A 21,155-nucleotide genomic window follows, 5' to 3' on the forward strand; every position below is an offset into this window, starting at 1 on the left:
ACAAATGCTTTGTTTTCATCTATCTGTAGTTTGGCTTGTGCATTGTGTGCGTACCATATATAAATAGTTACACATTATGTAACTATAATCGGGTGTACTTGCCAATTTCGTGCAGTGTAAGCAACAGTGAATAATTGACAATTACTCCTGCTGCCAGGATTAAAGGAAAGGTCTTTAGGATCACAGAGTTCATTTCATAAAAAACCTTCCTCTCTTTATCCCAAAATTAATAATGAAATCCTATACGTTTACTCAGAGAAGTCTGGGTGTTCTCATTCTAGCAGATAAATGTACATGGCCTTGCAGCCTACACTTTGATGAATGTCTGCTGTTTGGGAAACCCTATACATTTGTACACTTTCAAATTTTGCAAGAAATGGCCAGCAAAGAATACTCTGGAAAGTTTTTTGGGACAAACCATGCTAAATCTAAGCCATCAGCAGGATCTGAAGTTTTACATGATCATATGAAAACAGGAATGTCTAGATGGGAACGGAGTAATCAAAGGAACAAAAGCTTAATATATGTTGCCTGTACGTAGTGGAATATGAACCTTGCTAATCACAGGTGAAATCCAGCAGGTTCTGAAGAACCGATAGCGGGAATTTTGAGTAGTTTGGAGAACCAGCAAATACACCTCTGGCTGGCCCCAGATTGGGAGGTAATGGAGATTTTGCAGTATCCTTCCTCTGCCATGCCCACCAAACCACGCCCACAGAACCAGTAGTAAAAAAAAATTTGAATTTCACCACTGATGCTAATTCATGCTTTTGTTTTAAGCCTATGTCTAAGAGCAGATTCTCTCTACCCACAAGCAAAAGATTGTCATTATTTCTCAGTTGGCTTTTTAATTGTAGTTCTAGAAGTAAGGATGGAGGAGAGAGATATCTGCTCTGTTTTTTAAGCAGTCTGAACAATGCTGGGGAGAGTCCCTTTGGTGTGCCATGAAGGACAGCATTGTGATCCACTGGGAAAATCCCTCTTCGCAAACCAGAGGTGGGTTCCTACCAGTTCGCACCTATTCGGCAGAACCGGTTCGTCAAATCTACCGAACCGGTAAGAAGAGGTTCCATCAGTGGACCCGGAAAGCAGGCCACACCTACAGAAGAGGTTGCAAAATTTTTTGAAACCCACCCCTGGTCCTTGGATAGGATTATTCTACACTATCATGCTCATATTTATAAAACTCAGTGCCTCTGTGAAAGGTAAGGATGACTACTGCGTTTGTGGTGCAATCAGAACATTGCGTGTGTTGAAGTTGTTTTAACGCAAACCAAAGATGCCTTTTAAAAAACAACTTTACATCATATTCTTATGCAGGCCAGTGCTGTGTGTGAGGTAATTTAAGGTGGTTCTGACAAGTGTCGTCGACATCTTCATATCCGGTCACATGGGCGGCAAGCCACTCCCACAAATGAGGCCACACCCACAGAGCAGGTTCAAACAATTTTTGAAACCCACCACTGTCGCAAACCCATTAGCATGACTTTCCCATTCATTACAATACTGCCTTGGTTGGTAACTGCCAGAACGTCCAAAATCTCCCTCTTTCTCCTCTTCACCCGCCTTCCCCTCCCCTTCTAACTCCTCTAAGGGTGCTTCAGTGTTGGTCGTACCTCAGTCACCATGGACAGCTCAATGAAGAAGCAGACGACACAGAATATGGCCACGGTGATCTCTCTCTGGAATCGGAAGGCATGACTGGATGGGAAGAAGTCCAGGATCCCAGTTATAAAGCCTTCGACGCCTACAAACTGGTGTGGAAGGGGAAGAGAAGCGAAGTAAGGAGACTGGAGAACTCCACGCGAAGACGTTGAAGGCAGGATAATGAATCTCCTGCCATTATGGTGTTGGCTGCTCATCCGCTTCCTGCTTATTGTCCCTCCCGCTTAAAGTCTCACCTGGCTATCCAAACCCAGAAGAAGCAGCATGAAGAAAAAGAGGGCAGCCCAGAGAGGAGCAACTGGCATCAGAGTGACAGCTCTTGGATAGGCAATAAAAGCCAGCCCGGGTCCTGCAGAAGAGAAAAAGAGAAACAAATGAAGGTTAACTTAACACAGACACTCTTGCTTCAGAGAAGAAGGAACAGCTCCCTCTGCATTTCCATTAAGCAATCAAATGCTCACCTATTTCTAGCCAGCTTACCCCCCTATCCCGAAAAGCATGGTGCCGTCTCAAATAGAACGTCCCAAAAATGCTTACCAACATGCCTTCCTTTAATTTTGCAGGCTCACACTTTCAAAGGCAGCGTATTTTTACTTTATTTTGCATCGGGACAGAGGACTAAGACAGTCTCAAGATTTCATTTAGAATCTCAAGAGCTCTTTCGCTTATATTGGAATGCAATTTTATCGTTGGCATTTATCACCAACAAGATTGGCTAAAATGTACTCAAAACATGAAGCCGACCTACTGAAAGTGTAAAAAAAATACAAGGGACTTATTATCACATATGGTGGACCTGCCCGTAAACACAAAAATATTGGACAAAAATTTGGAAATGGGTGCAAGAAATTACAGGGGAACAGATAAAATACAAACCCGAAATCTTTCTACTGGGAATAATCAAAGGGAAATATACCCAAGAAAATTAAGTACATATTAACCCATCTGCTAACTACAGCTAGAATAGCATTTGCCCAATGCTGGAAACAAAATAATACCCCCCCTCGGATGAATTAGTGATAAAAAAAAACTTTGGATTGTGCAGAGATGGTCAAATTAACACTGAAATTAAAAGATAAAGAAGAGTCGGAATATCATGAAATTTGGAACAATTGGTACAAATGGCTGCAAAACGGGAACAAAATGAATTAAGCCAAAAAACAATATATATAAATATATATAGAACTGTGCATAAAGGTGTGTAAATATAGAAGCGAAATATTATATACATGTACAGGTATGATGACATAACAATGTTGATGTAATGGCTGTAAGGTGTTGTAGAAGGGAAAAAATAATAAAAAAATATGTCATTAAAGAAAACAAGGAATGCAATTTTGCTTCGAAATGAAAGCCAAGGGTTGGGGTTTTTTCCCCACATTCTGGCAAAATGACACCGCTAATAGGAAAACTATTAGTTTTCCTAGAATGTATACGCATTCAACTCTATGAATACCCTGTTCAGTGTTACAAGTCCGATTCTAAATTGTGTGTCTGCGGTGAGGTGTCGTGCCTTTGCTGTAGTCTGGAAATACCGGATCCACAGGGGTAGTTCCAATTATGTTCATCTTTCCCCTTGATCGTCTTCTTGATAGGATGGGAGGGAACGATAAAAAATGGAGCATATCAAACAATTCTGGAATAGCAGGAGAAGGTGTAGTTGTAGGCACAGGTGCAATTTTAAGAATCCAGGCAACCGAACGACGTTCTGCACCTGCCCGCCAATGTGTTGACTTCCTCCTAAAATTGTACTTCTTCCCAGTATTGGAGAACAGCCATACATCTCATCTAACCTGCTTTACCATCCCTGAAATTCATGAGCACTCACCAGATTCGGCCACTTTAGAGATATCAACTCCCTGTTCTGCAGCCATGAAGCCTAGGATAGAGAAGACTACAAAACCGGAGAAGAAGCTGGTCCCACTATTAATTAGTGCCAGAATGATGGCATCTCTGCAGGGGAGAAAAAGACAAAAGGACGACAACTATGAAAGGGCGATCCGACAAAAAGGGGCTTTGTTGCGGTTATCCCTCAGCATAAACCATACCAAGCACAGCTTCCCAGCTGATGCTCCCTATGTTACACCTGACGTTCAGGTAACAAGAGGCAAGTGCGTAGATCAATGTTACAGAATCTTGGGACACCGAGATCAGACTACAAACATGTCTTATCCTGCATGGGACGGGGCTCTTAACGAAACAGCAGCAAGATACGGTGGCCCGTTTGCTATGCGCATCCACCCATCGTTACGAAAGAGTTCTTGGCTGAGTTGCGGGAAGGAAGAGAGAGAATCCAAGGTGTTTTTCACTACGGAGGAAAGCAGGGCAAGGTGGAAAGAGGATTAGTTGCTTTTTGCAAGGATGAGCGCGCTTATAAGACAGGCTGTGCCTTGGAGCCCAGCACGAGCAGCCGCTGAGGAGGAAAGAAAGGGAGGCTGAGGGCACTTCACACTGCATGCATGGACTTTAAGAGACAGATTTGAGGAGATGTTATGGACTAGCAGCAGGAGAGGTTGGGTAAGGAGGCCGCAGAGCATTCAGAACAAGCAACAGGAACGGAGTGAGTTATCCCATGAAGGGGAGAAGGGAAAGCAACTTCCAAGCAAAGCAGCTGTTGACTCTTTGTCTCAATGAGATGGAGGGAATTTCCCCCAAATTATTAGATGCTTGCTATTTCTATTTCCTTATATATTTGACAAACTTTGCATGTACAGCAGTGGTGGGTTTCAAAAATTTTTGGAACCTCTTCTGTAGGTGTGGCCTGCTTTCTGGGTCCACTGGTGGAACCTCTTCTAATCGGTTCGGTAGATTTGACGAACCGGTTCTACTGAATAGGTGCGAACTGGTAGGAACCCACCTCTGATGTACAGTAAACAGATGAAGCAATTCTTCAATCGAGGCCTATTTTAATGAGATATTCTTCTCCTTTAAATAGATAAACTTCCACCACACTTTCCCCTTAACAATGCAAGTTTTAAAAAGTGGGCATTCAGTCTGATTTATCCCCAGACAAATGTGTACAGGACAATAGCTTAGATGTACAGAATTTGACAGCCTTTGAAGAGTAGCTACTAAAGTAATGTCTTATACTGTACTGTTTGGCTTAGTCAGCAGTGTGACATAATCTGTAAGTGCCCTTAAGCAATCCCGGGCAAAATCAGATCCCTACTGAATGGCTTTCTGATGTAGATTATTAAAGAGATTTCCTTGGAATCCCAGATTACCAACTATTCTTTTCCAACACGGCTAAACCCATTGTGTAATTGTATATGAAGTTTCATGAGGAGAAAAAAAAAATACACCAGCGTCCTGCAAATGTCAGATGCACTGGGATTTCAGCTTCCAATAAGTAATAAATTACATATTCTACCCAAGAGAGTTCTAAAGAAAGGTTTTTTTCCTTTCTACAGTTACAAGTTCCAACTTATTGCATATGATCTCAGTATCACAGGTATGTAGTGATGTGTAGGATTGGACTTTACAGCTGGCCAGAAAAACAACAATGGCACAGTAAGAGATTGTGGCTCCCAGCTAATGAGAAAGGTATCAGTGTGCGTGTGTGTTTCTGCTTTTCCTATGTTTTTCAGGCCACAGTTCACAAACACAACTCAACTCCTAGGAATAAAATCTCTTAGGATTTTCTTGATGTCCCCCTGAAATGGGGATAACCATTGACCCAGTAGAGTTAATAATTCTTAGAAATGAAGATCCCCAGAGTGATGAGATGATGGGAAAAAGGCACACCAGAATGTTTCTCCTCTGCTTCCCCAAAATTGGAGCCACTTCCCCAGATATCTTGGACTATAAACCCCATTGATACACGACAGTATTGTTGGCAATACATGTTGTCCTTCAATGGGTTTTGCCTCCAAAGGGTTCTGTGTATGTGGGGTGGGAAGAGATTATTTATCTTTTAAGATAGAACCGATGAGGGCAGAGTGAAAAGGGAAAAGACAACAAGCACTGCTTTTCTTGGCCCTGCCCTGCTTTTCCTGATTATCATTCATCTGCAGACTGGAGAAATCAACCAGGCAGACAGCTTAATCCTGGCAACCCAGTAGAACAAAACAAGAAAGTGGACCCTGGCTCTTAGCCTCCTAGCCAACAACTGTTGGAGATGCATGGAGCAATCCGCTGGCATCCTTTCCCACTGTTTGGCAGAGCCACGCAGCTGCCACTGTGTGAACATACAGCTTTGTGGCCATCACGGTTCATCAGGCAAATATCTCCTATCCCACTGAAGCCATGCCCAGAGCTTTGCCTGTTGAGTTGAGTTCCTGCCGCTCAGGTATAAGATCGCACAGGTTGGGCCTCCTCCGGGTGCCGTTGACCGGACAATGCTGGTTGGCGGCTTCCCGAGGGAGGGCCTTCTCTGTAGCTGCACCGGCCTTGTGGAACGAACTACCTGCTGAGATCCGGACCCTCACCACTCTCCTGGCCTTCTGTAAAGCGACCAAGATCTGGCTGTTCTGGCAGGCCTGGGGCTGTTGATTAATTTCCAGCCCCATTTGGTGGAATGGATGTTGTGTTGATTTTAATTCTGTAATTTTAAACGTTTTAAATGCTTTTTACTTGTTGTGAGCCGCCCAGAGTCCCTAGGGAGTGGGCGGCATACAAATTCTATTAAAAAGTTTAAAGTATAAAAGAGAGAGAATCCCTGGCAAGGGGGAATAACCCTTCTACACGGCATAACCTCTTCTTCCTATGCTCTGCCTGCTTGCCATGCCCCCTTATGGTGATGTAGGAAATGGGGTCTCACTTATAACAATTGTTGTTGAATCGGTTATAGCTGCCCAGGGCAGTGAGTGCCCCCAGTCCTATGGCATAGGAGAAAAAGATTTGGGTCCCAGCATCAATCCACACCTGAGAGGGAAGAAGAACAAGAAACAAAAAAAGAGAGATTGAAATACGGTGGGCTAGAAGTCCGTCCCTTCGCACACAACTGCCAACTTTTTTCAATTGCTCCTTGTACCCCGTGGCACGACAAAACCGCGCTCCACTAAAGCGCGCCCAATTAAACCGCGTCGCTGACGTCATCAGCAGGGCGACAACAGCGACCGCGGAGAAAAAAGCGCGCTTTAAATAGCACTTTGAAAGCAAGCCAATTCAAGTTAAGGTAAGGGTTAGGTTTAGGGTTAGGTTTAGGGTTAGGTTAAGGGTTAGGGTTAGGATTAGGTTTAGGGTTAGGTTAAGGGTTAGGATTAGGTTTAGCGTTAGGTTAAGGGTTAGGTTTAGGGTTAGGTTTAGGGTTAGGTTTAGGGTTAGGTTTAGGATTAGGTTTAGGGGGGTTAGGTTTAGGGGTTAATTTTAGCTTTAGTGTTTACAGCGTGCTTTTTTCTCCGCGCTGTTGTCGCGCTGTGATGACGTCAGCTACGCAGTTTCGTCGAGCGCCCTTTAGTCGAACGCGGTTTTGTGGTGGAACTCTTGTACCCTGGGAAGCCACTCACTGCTGTCATTAACAAGGGGCGTTTTGGTTGATATCTATTTGGTGAAGAGCTTTTAGCTACCGCTGCCAGCAGGTCCTTTAAACAAATAAAAACACGATTCGCTGAAGCTGAACTCTTTGCAGAGCTGCACTGAGATTCTGCAGCTGAAATCTTGACCATTTATATTTGGTCCCTGTTTGCTTTCTTGCTTGTCATCTACTTCACAGCTGTAGTGCTCTGCCTTTTTGTGCGTTTGTGTGTTGTTAATTCCTAATGACACTGCGGTGCAAAAGCTGGCTAACCAGTTGGCAGGTCTATAGTAACCCTTCCTCTACCGCAGTGGTTCCCAAACTTGGCAACTTTAAGACTCGTGGACTTCAACTCTGCAGAGCTGGCTGGAGAATTCTGGGAGTTGAAGTCCACGAGTCTTAAAGTTGCCAAGTTTGGGAACCACTGCTCTACCGTATGCCTCTCACTTACCTGAGGGGAAGCCAGTTTGGACCAGTCGGGTTTGAGATAGTAAATTATCCCATCTTGAGCTCCAGGCAGCATCACCCCTCGAATCAACAATATAATGAGCACCACGTAAGGGAATGTAGCAGTGAAGTAGACAATCTATGTTGCAGGGGGGAGAGGGAGAAAAGAGAGCAGGAATTAAGCTTTTTATGGAAAATGGTTCGTTTTGTTGCTTTCTATTCAGTTTAGAAGACCAAAGTAAGAGGCAATCTGTCGACTCACTAACGCGTCCCCCCCCAAAAAAAGTGTAAAATCAACTTTTTAATAATGTTTATTTCTTTACTCTAATATTTACTTCCCTTACAAACCACACTGCTCTCAAAAGAGCTTGCATAAAATGTTAAACTGAATTAAATAACAGCAATCGCAAATCGAATTATCGACTGAAAACATTAATTTAAAACCGGTAGAAGCCAAAATTGTTTTTGCAGCCCAGCCCAGCAATTAAGCACACGCAGGCGGCAATACAAACACTTTCAACTTTCTTAAAAACAAGCAGGGAGGAAGCCTCGTCAATTTCCCTGGTGGATTTTGTAGTAGTAGCCTCTTCAGCTGAAAACTGGCCACGTGCCTGCACCTTTGCTGTGTGTGTGTGCTTGTCATGCCACTGTTAAACAAAACTCCCTCTTGCTTATGCCAGGAAATGCTTCATGTCCCTGCCTGCTATCGCTGTAAAAGATACAAGGCCAGGAAAAAGAATCCGGAGGATCAGTTTTTCAAGAAACCATGTGACAAATAGCACGTTCTCTGCAAAGCAAGATCTTCCTTTCACTTTTAAATTTTGGTTTTTGCACGCATAGGTAAAGGTTCCCCTTGCACATTATGGGCTACTCGTTCCCGACTCTAGGGGGCTGTTTTCAAAGTCGAAGAGGCAGCGCTGTCCAAACATGTCTCCGTGGTCATGTGGCCGGCATGACTAAATGCCAAAGGCGAACGGAGCACTGTTACCTTATTATCGTGGTCCCTATTTTTCTACTTCCATTTTTACATGCTTTTGAACTGCTAGGTTGGCAAAAAGCTGAGACAAGTAACGGGTGCTCACTCCGTTACGCAGCACTAGGGATTCGAACTGCTGACTTTCTGATCGACAATCTCAGCGTCTTAGCCACTAAGCCACCACATCCCTATGGAGGCATAGGAGGGGGTTAATGGGCCATTACTTTAGTGTGGGAAGCCTTGGGCTGCTTTAAAGCTTATTACAGAATTCTCCTTGAAGAAACATCTGACCTGCTCCTTGGACAATTGCCATAGATTTTCTCACACTAGAGTGCACCCCAAGGGAGCATTCAGTGTGTTCTAAGGCATGCGCTTCTCCTTTTAGCTAAGCAATCTTCCTGGCCAATACCTTCTGGGAACTGTGTGCCCTGTGCTTATAAGTCCCCCTCCCCCAATTCCTTTGAATACAGTTTTGTGTAAAATATGTTCTAAGATGTAGAACATTTTGGAATATCTCCCCTCTTTGCTACTTTAGAAAAAAAATAGTGACTAATGGGAAGGAAAATTGCATAGAATTAGCACAAAGTTTGGGAACCAGCTTGGTTTCTACATCAAGCGCCACTATTCTTATGGGGCACTCAGTCCTGCCCCAGTTAGCCCTACTACTGACAACTCTAGGAAAGTTTGAGTAGGAGAGGTGGGTTCCTACCAGTTCGCACCTATTCGGTAGAACCGGTTCGTCAAATCTACCGAACCGGTTAGAACAGTGTTTCTCAACCTTGGCAACTTGAAGATGGCTGGACTTCAACTCCCAGCATTCGCTGGCTGGGGAACTCTGGGAGTTGAAGTCCAGACATCTTCAAGTTGCCAAGGTTGAGAAACACTGGGTTAGAAGATCTTCCACCAGTGGACCCGGAAAGCAGGCCACACCTACAGAAGAGGTTCCAAATTTTTTTGAAACCCACCACTGGCAAGGATCTTGTAACTTGACAAGCTTTAAGACTTGCATGCTTCAATGCCAGAGTTTCTGAATAGCTACTTGGACCGACCTAAGTACTAATTCATAATTTCATATCCGGTCACATGGGTGGCAGGCCACCCCCATCTGGTCACATAGGTGGCAAGGCACTCCCACAAAGGAGACCACACCCACAGAGTAGGTTCCAACAATTTTTGAAACCCACCACTGCAGTGCATGGATGGAGAAACCAATGTCAGATCTTCTGTTAGCAGAAGGAGGTGACCGACAGGGAATCTAGACATCTTGATAGGAGATTCAAAGAAAGGGAAAGGCTTTTATGGCAAGTTCTGACCTAGATACTCTAATGATCTGGACTGCCTTTGGATGTCATGCTCCATGATTTAAGTCAGAGGTGGTCAATCTGTGAATTGCACGTGGCATCCTAATTCATTTGTGAAGCCCCACAAAATGTGACAACTAAACTACTACAAAGTATAGCAATAGCAATAGCAGTTAGACTTATATACCGCTTCATAGGGCTTTCAGCCCTCTCTAAGCGGTTTACAGAGTCAGCATATTGCCCCCAACAACAATCCGGGTCCTCATTTTACCCACCTCGGAAGGATGGAAGGCTGAGTCAACCCTGAGCCGGTGAGATTTGAACAGCCGAACTGCAGAACTGCAGTCAGCTGAAGTAGCCTGCAGTGCTGCATTTAACCACTGCGCCACCTCGGCTCTTTTTATGTAAACTGGAATAGTCTTATTTTTATGTAAACTGGAATAGTGTTATTGTACAATAGTACTGTGTAGTGAACCCTTGTGTATTTAACTTGAACCATTGTGTGATTAACTTGAATTTTGCTACAGTAGGCCCCATTCTTAATTATGGGTCGTCTTTAAACCTAGGGACCTTGTTGTATAAATAGGTTAAAAGAGATATCATGTGGGTATGTATATATGTTACTTCTTCCTTTAGTCAACATCTGGGTCTCCAACACTTGCTGCACATCTCTCCAGGTTTCTGCTTATTGGGGGGGGAGAGGAGGAGCAGAAGACAAAGATCAAAGAATGAGCAGCTGACTCATCTCCTGCAGCATCAGAAAATTTAAAGCTACAGATATGTTCCCGGAGATGCTGACCTGAGGATCCTTAACATTTATGAGCTCAGAGACAGAGGCCTACTCAACCACTGAGCGAGATCCGGATTATAAGGCATCCTTTGTTGCCGATGGGGAAAGGGAAATTACAGATATTGAGAATGTATAAAGAGAAGAGCTTCAAGGAGTGGACTTAATTTTATTCAATGACATAAGAAGCCCCATGAATGCATAACTGATGGCTGGTCCCTGAAAAAAGTGCTCAGGCACCACTTCAAATACCGTCTTCCAACGCATTTCATGAGAAACGCTTAAGAGCTTTTGGCTGCCTCTCAAAGCTTTTCCCCGTCCTTCCTAAGGGACCTTCTCTAGCTTCTGCAGCCAGGAGGGGGAAGAATGCTACTCTGGAAAAGGCATCCTAGCTGACTTTCAGCAGTGGTTCCTCCTCACTAAGGCTACAGGAGCCACAAGGGTGGCCAGCTGTGAGAGGCTGCACCATGGGCAAGTGCCTCTCTGCTGAGACCTGGGGGCTGTGTCTGCTGAGAATGCCAGCCTTTCTTAGGCACGGAACTTGCTGACGAGTGGGATTTTAGATGCACTGGCTATGCATTGGGAAAACGAGAAGCAGGCATTAGGTATCTGGGTGGGTGGAACATATGACTCAGAGAGAAATTTTGATATGTGCAAAGGAAGGCCCCTATTTACATTCAGAAAGAATAGATCGTGGGCCACACTATTCATGTCTTGAGATCTGAATTCATTCCCTTGGCTGCATTTGTATTTGGCAATGGCAGACCTGATAAAATAGAGGCCTCTGTACAGTAGTTGCCACACCAGATGTCCCCGGGAGAATAGCTTCTAGTCAGAGAACACACTATTGACAACCTAACTGGGCATGGCAGTTTTACATCTCCAACCACTACAATTTTCCCCAAGAACTGCGGAATACATTGAAGGCAGGGATCTAACTTTAATTTCAAGAAGTCAAATCACAAGGCTGATGTCTCAAGTTGTAGCGGACAAATATGACTACCCTTTTAGAAGCTGAGAGTTTCCACCCACTTTGCAGAAATTCTGTTTTGCTCTTTTCACAAACAGGAACCCGGAAATGTGCCTACTTTTTCTCCCTCGCAGAGGGACTCTGGACGGTATACAAATCAAATGTCAAAAGATGCCAACTAAGCGTGTAGAGATTTCCCTCAGGAAGTCTCAGGTGAGATGATGGATAGGATCCAGTGGTGGGTTGCTAATCCCGTTCCAACCGGTTCGGTTGGAACAGGGCCGGCGGCGTCCTCGTGCACGCGCGCAGTTCACGCATGCGTCTTAGCACCTGCGCGATGCTCCAGCTGCTTGCGGAGAATCGCGCAGGCGCTGTATGTGCCATGCACCTGCGTGGAAGCGCAGAAGCCTTCAAAGACCGGTAAGGAGCGCGGGCGAGCAGGTGGGCCCTTTGCCGTTCCCGGAAGTTACTTACTTCCGGGTTCGCCGACCAACCGGTTCGCAGGGACCGCCGCGAACCGGTTGAAACCCACCCCTGATAGGATCTCTTACAAAGGATAATACTCGGTAAATCAGGAGCCAGTGAAGTCTAAGGAATGCTGTTCGGACACCTCACCCCCTGCCCCCCCAACTGTAATTTTAACTTGAGTGCTGCTCTTTCTCCATTTCCTGACTGACCTTTGCGAGGGTCTGTCGTTCTATGCTTAGCAGCCACCGTTCCTCTTTGCCTTAATTGAAAACACTTTGCCTCCATTTTGCTTAAGGCTTATTCACCTCCTGCATGCCTCACAGTTTCCCGAAGATCAATCCAATCCTTCCCGCTACAGGCACCCATCGGTCACACGTACCTCCCCTCACCCGCAGTTCTTTCCAAAATGCACTTTCCTCCATGTATTTATTTTATAGCAGTAGACTTATATACCGCTTCATAGGCCTTTCAGGCCTCTCTAAGCGGTTTACAGAGAGTCAGCATATTGCCCCCAACAATCTGGGTCCTCATTTTACCCACCTCGGAAGGATGGAGGGCTGAGTCAACCCTGAGCCGGTGAGATTTGAACCGCTGACCTGCTGATCTAGCAGTAGCCTGCAGTGCTGCATTTAACCACTGCGCCACCTTGGCTCTTGACATTTTCATGTCATCATTTCATTCAACGTTCTCTTCTCATCCCCGGGATTGTGTATATACCTGTTTCCATTCACCCTCCACCTGGCCCTCCTTGCCCCTTCTTCAAGAGCCACATCATCTCCACAGGTAAGAGCCTTCAGAGTGGGCAGCGGAGCGCTTAGCAGGGGGGATTCAGGAAGCAGGCGACTGCCAGTGGGTGCTCTGAAGAGAAGGAATTCACCCATCTTCTGGAATCTCGTGTGACCACTGCCACAATTCAGTCACAATTTCTCCCCACCTTCTCCTCCCTTCCACATCGACTCAGGCCACCCTCTCCCTACAGCGTCTTACCTTTCCTGCAGATTTGACGCCTTTCCAAACGCAGAAATAGACAAGGACCCAGCAAGACATGAGGCACAGGGTCACTTCCCAGTTGATGGCCCCAGGATACTCTAGGCCTTTTGAAATATTCAACACCTTGTTCCTGCAAACAGAGGGAGAAAGGGTGATCACCAGAAAGGGACGCCTCTGTGATCAAAGATCTCCCCCAATGCAGGTGAGCACGGCCCTGTTCAGCACAGAGAATCTGGTAGGTCAGCTTAGGACAAAGGGAGCAATGCCATAACTCACTCCCAAAATTCGATGACAGGTGACCGCTTGTCGGAAAGTTCATCACAGGTAAGATTGCTGCTGGCAGTGCCATTGGCACAGTCTTCATGTCGGAAGATTTCCACGCATTCTGGGGAGTTCCAGGGATTCCCACAGGTTGCCCATGGCAGGGTAGCTGTAAAAGACTTCACCAGATAGTAGAAGCCCCAGGCAAGTACCATGATGTAGTACGTGTTGCAGTAGAAGACAATCACCATGGAAGCGATTCCCAGTCCTGTTTGGAGAAATCCAGTTAACTTGAAAAAAGAATGGGCTATTTTCCCTAAAGGGTATATATGACACTGTTGCACAACGAAAATGAGTGATATTGCATTTGCTAAATGTCCATCTTTTAAATTCTGGAAACAGAACCCTATTTGCAACGAACAGTAATTTAATTTGGCTTTGCATGCAGGATGAAAGAGTGATGAAAAAGACCCATTTCAAATCGCTAGTAAAAAAAAAAAGAGAGTAGGACTTCTTTTCCTGGCTTCTGAGATTACAGGGTATAATCTTACACTACATACTGTCTGCTCAAGTAGATTTTCACTGACATATTGATTACAAACGTTTTGGGTATCAAAAGCCAGTGATCTCAGCCTGATTATTTCTGTACTGTATGCCACCAAGAGAATTATGTCTATATTTAAGCAGTACTTCTCTATGCATCCAAGTACTCCACATCTCTTTAATACCTCCTGACCCATCTTTGCCAACTTCACATATTCTTCTAATTTGGGCACATCTCAAAGATCAATCTATTGGACCTTTTGATATCCCCTTGGTTCTCACTGAAGATCCCAAAGTGACGTTCTGACTTGGGAAGTTGAGAGAAGATGCTATTAGAAGGTAGCTCAACCTTTCCCTGCGAATAAACTCCTACAAACGAACCTTAAGAGCAATAAAGAGAAGGGGATTAGTTGGAAAAAGATATTCTTACCTTTGAAAAGTGGCGCTATGTTCCATACAGTGATGCTTCCAGCCTTCATGAATTGCCCCAGAGCAATTTCCAAGAAGAAGATGGGAATCCCACCAAGGAGGGCAATAATAATGTACGGGATGAGGAACACACCTGTAGCCAGGTGAGCAACACAAAGTAAGCAACAGTGTCATTCTTCAATTCTAGACCACTTCAGCTGTTCCCATAAGTACAGATGGTTTGTAGATTTATTATACTAAAAACATTTTTAAAAACAGCATCTAAATCTAATCCAATTTAATCTAAATCGTGCACTAGGAAAAGCTGAGGCCTGCCCCATAAAATGTCATGCCATCTTCATAATTTATTCTGTTTCAGTTTGTGGCTTGAGAAGAGAGCAAGGATGTCAACTGAAATCATTTAAGTGGAAATTGTATTCAGTCGATTTGGAGTTCTGAGATACCGGCACACCCTGAAAATTAACCTCAGATGTCATGTTTAAAATAGGCAAGAATTTCAGGTGGTTTTTTTGCAGGTCGGGGAGGAGCCAATGAAATGAAATTCGGGTTAGAATCTGGGTGTCCCCCCCCCCCATCAGTACCTGAATTTGTGACTTCTGTGGTTACTTGGAATTGTAATACTCATTGCATTTTAATTCTTCCCAGTTCCCCTTTAAGACTTCTTCATTTGTTGCCACCACTTAACTTACCCTTTTCCAATTTGTCAAATTCTAAGTATTTTGAGATTGCACAATTGAGAATCAGCCTTGCTGGCTGGATCACGTTCCACAGACATGTTAAGGGTGCTATGCTGGAGAAAGCCGGCTGAGCTGAAATGCATCCTTGCTCTCCATTTAGAGATATTTTGCTGGCAAAAGTCTTCATGTGCAAATGTCTGCAAAATATCCAGAGGAAGACCAGATCCCTAAGGTAGCTGCTATGGAGCTTGAAAGGAGAGAGATAAAAAGCAGACTCTGTTGTTCTCTATTATTTTCCTTCTGACTTTTATCTTCTGGTCATTTAGTCATAGATGCTTCTTCAGGCTCCCAAGATTAGAAAAGATCTGTGGGCCTCCCCTGCACTGTCCACTTGGTCGCTGCCATGTGATCTTGATCTGTTTCCCGCTTTCCCCAAACAGCTTTCAACTTTCCTGCCCCCATTGTTAGCAAGTGTGCCAGTCTCATGGCTGTGACGGACAGGCTGGCCTGGTGTGTTCCCAAATACATTTGTGCACATGGTCCTCAGCTTGAATCATCTCAAAGAGGCTATTTATATATAGTACAGATCCCTGGGTTAAGGGAAGGCCCAAGTATTGCTTCTCGTCCTCCCGATCCCTAGTTAAAAGGATAATCTTGGGGATATAAACTCTTTCCCATGGGGATTAGCAAGGCAATGGTTGGGGAATTCATTCATTGCTGCGTATAGGCGGGGGACATCTATCATCCAGGAAATGCAAATGGCGGTAAATCTGTGGCTCTGCGCATGGAGCAGCTAAGTTACACCAAGGCTGCAAGGCAAGAGTGCGTGCGCGAAGGCTGACTCCAAGATGATATGGGATTGTGTGCCTCTATTTACACATTTAACCAGATCGCTTGCAAAAACAGCAGCAACTGCTCTCCTGGAATGTGGCTTGGTTTGATAAATATTAATCTTGGGATTTGGGTAGGTGAGTATATTGGGGTTTCGGTTAATTAAAGGTTCAAAGGAGTGTGCAAATTTGGGGCAATGGATGAGCGCAATAACCAGATGGAGTATATCAAGTGAATGAAACCTACAAGTGGGTGTTTGGGTGTGAAGATGTGCGTGGATTTATCTGAAATCTAGCATTTACTCAGATGGCAAACCTGCATTGTATTCATTTCAGAGTATTGGCGAGGCTTCGTATGACTCAATATTTCATTTTCTTTTCTTTTCTTTTTTGAATCCCTGCACGCAAAAAGATATCAATGCATGGGAAGCGATTCTGGCATAATCTTGTTTTGTTTTGTATAAAAACCCATGTCAGTCTCAAATTCTCACTTGCAGTCGGATACCTACAACTAGACACACACGTTTATCCCTATAAATCAGCCCAGACTCAAAAACTACCCTTTCTTGGAAGAACTTTTGTAGGACCAATTAAGGTCTGAAATATGTGATTATGCCATAGTAAAGGCTGCTTCTAAGAACACTCAAAATGTATGCCTCATTCCATTAAACAAATAGACTAAAATGGCTCCTTATCAGTTTTCATATTCCCTCTTTCTGCTTTTTTCATTATCGACTCCATACGGCATAGTGAATGTAAAGGAAATATCAGGGTTAGATCATGAAAATAAATTGGTTGGACAATCATTCCATTTGTGCAATGAATTTTAGAATTTGTTGTCAAAGGAGACAGGGAGACTGCTGACAGAATTCTCTGCAATCTTCTCCAAATTGCAGTTCTCAGGCTTGAAAATTAATTTATGATGCAATTAATATAACAGCCTTCCCCCAGGAATTAAGCTACAGCTCTTCTTTTCCTCAGCCAGGTGACCATATACAAGACAGTCACACATTGGAGAAAATTGTCAGCGATATCTGCAGTATAAATATGTCTCCAATGTTGCCTTTACGCATATATAAGTAACTCAATTCAAGGCAGGAATAGAGGCGATCAAAGTGCACTTCTGAATCACCCTATTTTCATAGACCAACGTTTATAGGAATGATAAAGTGTTGGCTTCTGCCTGAAGAATGAGATGCTTTAATCTCTTGGTGAGTTAGAAGGAGAAGCAAGGGGATAACTGGGAAAATGTAATCTCGTGAATTGAAGTGGTCGCTGTTCTGTCCGCAGCAATTTTTCACACTTGAAGGAAAGCACTGACATTTTTCTTTAGCCGATCCTGGCTACCGATCCATTTCAGATTGGCTGTTGAGATGCCTTTGAGGGCACGGAGCCAGAAAGACTGAATCATTCATTCCTTGTGATCTCCTCATACACCCCTTGACAAACCCAGAGATTTTATTTTATTCTGGCTCTCCATCTCAGCTCACCCATGCGAGGCCTGCAGCTACGTGTCTACCAAATGCTGTGACCACCGGCACTTGTGGATGTGCTGGTACCCAGGTGCAATGCTCTGAGCGCACCAGTTTGGGTACACAACTCCGGATAGGGGAAGCTTCCACCCCCTCCACCCTCAACAGCACTGAATGAAGCAAGAGTTTTCTCCTGGAATTTGCCCCCAGCAGCTGTGGCCTGCACTGTGCCATGCTGTGGCATTTACACAAAAGAAATTTCTCCCCGGCTGTCAGGCAAGTAAAAGAGGAAAGTTCTCAGGGCCTCAAAGGGGAGGGCTGGTGATTATCTCAGCCTCAGCACTTTCCCCCAGAAGAAGAAGAAAATGATTCTACTCCAGGAGGTTTGGAGAAATTGGAAGAATGCATCTCTATTTCAACCCTGGACTATCCCCCCCAGCCTTTCTCAAAATATGCTTTATCACCAAACACTGCCTTCTCCAACTTCCTCTTTCCTATCTAACTTTTCTGGCCAGCCAGCTCCTCTGATTGTTTGGATCCCTTTTTCTATCCTTCCTGAGCTCCTTAGAAGCTTCAAAACTTTATTAGAGCAGTTTAAACTCCTGCTCTGTAAGAGAGGATAGGCAAACAAGATATCCAGGTTATGAAATCAGGTTATGTGCTTATCCTGACTGGCCTAGAGGGTGGAAAGCAATATTCCTCCCCGTACCTCTCATATCAGTTGCTGGATAAGATCTGGATCTCAGTGGGGATTATTCACCTCTGGAGACAGAAGTCAGGTGCCAATCCAAAAAAACACATAAAATAAAACAGCATCTCTAACCCACTTGCCAAGTTCAAAGTTTTTGGCAATCTCTTTGGTTGTTAGCTCAAACTGAATCCATTCTTTATTAGCATAACAAGATTGACCAGAAATGCCTAAACTTTCAGGAACAACAGAATTTTTCAATGGAGAAAGAGGAAACAAATGTCTCTTTCTCAGAAGGTCGCCTATTTAAAATAGTAGGGTTGTCGAAATCCTGTCTTTTCAATTGTGATTAATGACAAAATACTGCTTCATCTCAAGTCGGGATTGAGCAAGTCGTTTATTCTTTTCCCTTTCACTTTCTGTTCTTCTGTCTTGAAAAAGGAACAGCTAGGGCTTATGGCGACTGATACCTGCTAAATTTGTCCCATGCAAATATAAGATGAAAACTGGCTCCAGGGATGCAGCTGAGAGTTTTGTCTTTCTTCTGTAGTCTGCCAAAGTACTTCCTTCCCCCCCCCCGCTTTTTATTTGCACGTACAACAGTCTTAAACAGAAAGGGCAGATTACAAGGAAGGATTCTGAATCAATAAATGCAAGGGGGAAAAGGCAGAGTACCATCGGCGATGGAGGTGCCTTGGATAGCAGGGTTTGCAAAATAAAATAAAATAAAATAAAGATATTATTGGTCCTTTGCAGGTTTTGCTAAATTGAGACACTTGTCCTTGGCTATTAAAAGACTGCCTTTGTATGTTTTCGCTTCGCTTTTCTTCCAACAAGAACGAAACGGTGAACATCCCACTTAATTCTCACCACATTCTAACTTGACTTTGGAAGCTGGTAAGGTTAAAAATAAGTACTAGTCCAAGATCACCAAATCGGAATGGAGATTGTATTCCAAGTCACCAGCCCAAGACTCCAAGTATCACTAACAGCACTTGTCAGAGAGAAATAGTTGCAGAAGGGTCAGCTGGACCTGGCTGTTTTACCCAAGAGCCAGGAAGCATGTGAGCGTGACGCAGTGTGCATCCCATCAGCCCATGGCAGGCCTAACAGCATTGCTCTTCTGTTCTCCTCTCCTAAAAGCAGCCGGGAGAAAACCAACCTATCCTTAAGGGAGAATGAGATAGCAATTTTCGCCCTGTGCTGTACAGATAATGAATCGAAATGGGAGTCACAAGGAGTCACAGTGGGATCCCAACCCCCCGTTTATAAAGGTCAGAAAGTCCTAAAATAGAAGGAGAGCCCTTCCCCCCTATTCCATTGCTAATTAAAGAGACACTAGGGGAGGATTGGGGCAAAACCTAGAAAGCTGGGGACTTTAAATTTGCAGGGATTGGCCACGATAATCTTACAGAGGGGGGCAGTGCCCCTGAACAGACACACCGAGAGTATTATACCCCTCTTCTTTTTCCTATGTTTTGGGATTAAACTCCAGTTTGGGAGAAGGGACTTAGCTTAAGCCTAGGAGACACGCATCTCCCTTTTTTTTCTCTCCAATCCAGGCCCCAGTAGGTTTGTCCTTCCCGTGGCCTTTGGTGGCGCACCAGTTAAACACATCAGAGTGGGAATGCGCTCCTCTTGGCTTCTCATTCAGTTTCTCCTCTGCATCCTTCCTCAAGATTCATGGATTGGAAAGGGACAGATCCCAGAATGGCTCACATGGGCTGTGGAGAATGCCAAAAGGAGCCCTCCTGGAGACGAGACGATGGAAACAGGTCTGGTGAAAAAGATCATGTTTCCTGGGTTTCTCGGCAGTTCTCGGCAGCCATGCCTGCACCAAGTGCACGCTGGCTCCTGCCAGAACACAACTGCTTTCCATATAATGTTTATGGCTTATTAACCCACAATGGCCTTAATGATTTTCTCCAGGAGCGGGAGGTTATCGAGACAACATGGGGAAGAAGGGGGGGGGGGATGACACCCTTATTTTTAAGGAAACCAGCTAAGTGTGATACTCAAGGGCAGTGCCAGATGAGGGCCCAATGAATCCAGGTTCCAGGCACGCATGAGGCTCACTGGATGCTTTTCAGCCAGGCATTTCCTCTTAGCCTGTCCTACCCTTCAGGGTTGTTGGGGTAAATTGGGAGAACGGCAACAATCACCTATGCCCCAAGGAATTATTTGGAAAGAAGGCGAGAAATAACGTGACGGCAAGCACGTCAACATGTCTCCTCCCCCAGCCAACTTGCCCTGTCACATTTAAACCCTCAAGCTGGATGTCGTCCAGATATGTTATATTGTGATACGTGATTAAGTGCATGCTTTCTGCAAGTATGTTTTCCAATATTCAGAAAAATAAAGAGGGCAAAGCAGTTCCTGGGGAGGATTGGACAGCAACCAAAAGGTGCTAGAAGTTTCTGTTCTGACCAATTCACGCATAAAATGCCCTTTCACAATTTGTTCTAAATTTATTTTGCGTTATTTGAATAAAACTTGAGGAAGGCAAGACTTGCCACTGAGACTGCCATCCAGGAAGGACTACCATTGCCGTGAAAGGCCCTCCTTTCAGCCAGCTGTGCCTTCTCTTTGCCCCTCTGGTGTTCCCACATGATCCCCGTCCTCCCCTGTCATTATTCCCCCCCCCCAATTTCAACTTTGAAAAGGGTGAGGCATCTGACTTGGGGTGTCCCTGAAAGCGGATGCAACTCTGGAAGCTCAGTTGTTGTAATAAGCGGGAAGTGAGCGAGAGATTTGGAAGCATCTAGCCTTGGAATCTGCAGGGTAACTCAGGATGGGCCCAGGAGAAATGCTCGGTGGATGTGGCTCATTCTTATCAGTGCGTGGGTGTGTGTGCATGCACAAGCATGCATGTGTACATATGCATGTATACAACGTCTTTCTAGTTTGTCAACTAAAGCACCAAAATAATCTCAAAGAGGCTTGGGTCTTCATTCCACCGTGTGGCCTGCTTAATTTGTTGCACTGGGAAAGAGGACAGAAGCAAGTTTTCTCAAATCCCTCTATGGTAGGAGTGGCCAAGACCCCCGAAACACTACAGCTGGAAAGAGGGGAGTCCCCCACAGTCAAAGTGGGTTGGGAAATTTTCCCCGCTTCCCTTCAACGTGCTCCCCTCCTGAGGGACTTCTGGACCCACAAGTAGCAGGATGGGGAGGTGTTTATATTGTATCCCCCTTCA

At 44.7% G+C, this 21,155-nt stretch overlaps 1 protein-coding gene across 1 annotated transcript in view; it reads right to left on the reverse strand.

The window, feature by feature from the left end:
* The window catches only part of SLC6A8 (solute carrier family 6 member 8), a 45,242-nt gene that overhangs the window by 22,124 nt on the left and 1,963 nt on the right, over positions 1-21,155 (reverse strand). Inside the window, exons 2-9 of the mRNA XM_087710863.1 lie at positions 14,294-14,425; positions 13,336-13,588; positions 13,057-13,189; positions 7,572-7,706; positions 6,425-6,528; positions 3,494-3,618; positions 1,902-2,014; positions 1,617-1,754 (exon numbers count right to left, since the gene is read on the reverse strand). Of these exons, the coding sequence (XP_087566989.1) occupies positions 1,617-1,754; positions 1,902-2,014; positions 3,494-3,618; positions 6,425-6,528; positions 7,572-7,706; positions 13,057-13,189; positions 13,336-13,588; positions 14,294-14,425 (1,133 nt within the window). The remainder of the gene's footprint in view (positions 1-1,616; positions 1,755-1,901; positions 2,015-3,493; positions 3,619-6,424; positions 6,529-7,571; positions 7,707-13,056; positions 13,190-13,335; positions 13,589-14,293; positions 14,426-21,155) is intronic.

This window comes from Thamnophis sirtalis, unplaced genomic scaffold (assembly GCF_051295495.1).
Source record: "Thamnophis sirtalis isolate CommonGarterSnake01/CBP01778 unplaced genomic scaffold, rThaSir2_p1.2 scaffold_3, whole genome shotgun sequence".
Taxonomy (NCBI): Eukaryota; Metazoa; Chordata; class Lepidosauria; order Squamata; family Natricidae; genus Thamnophis; species Thamnophis sirtalis.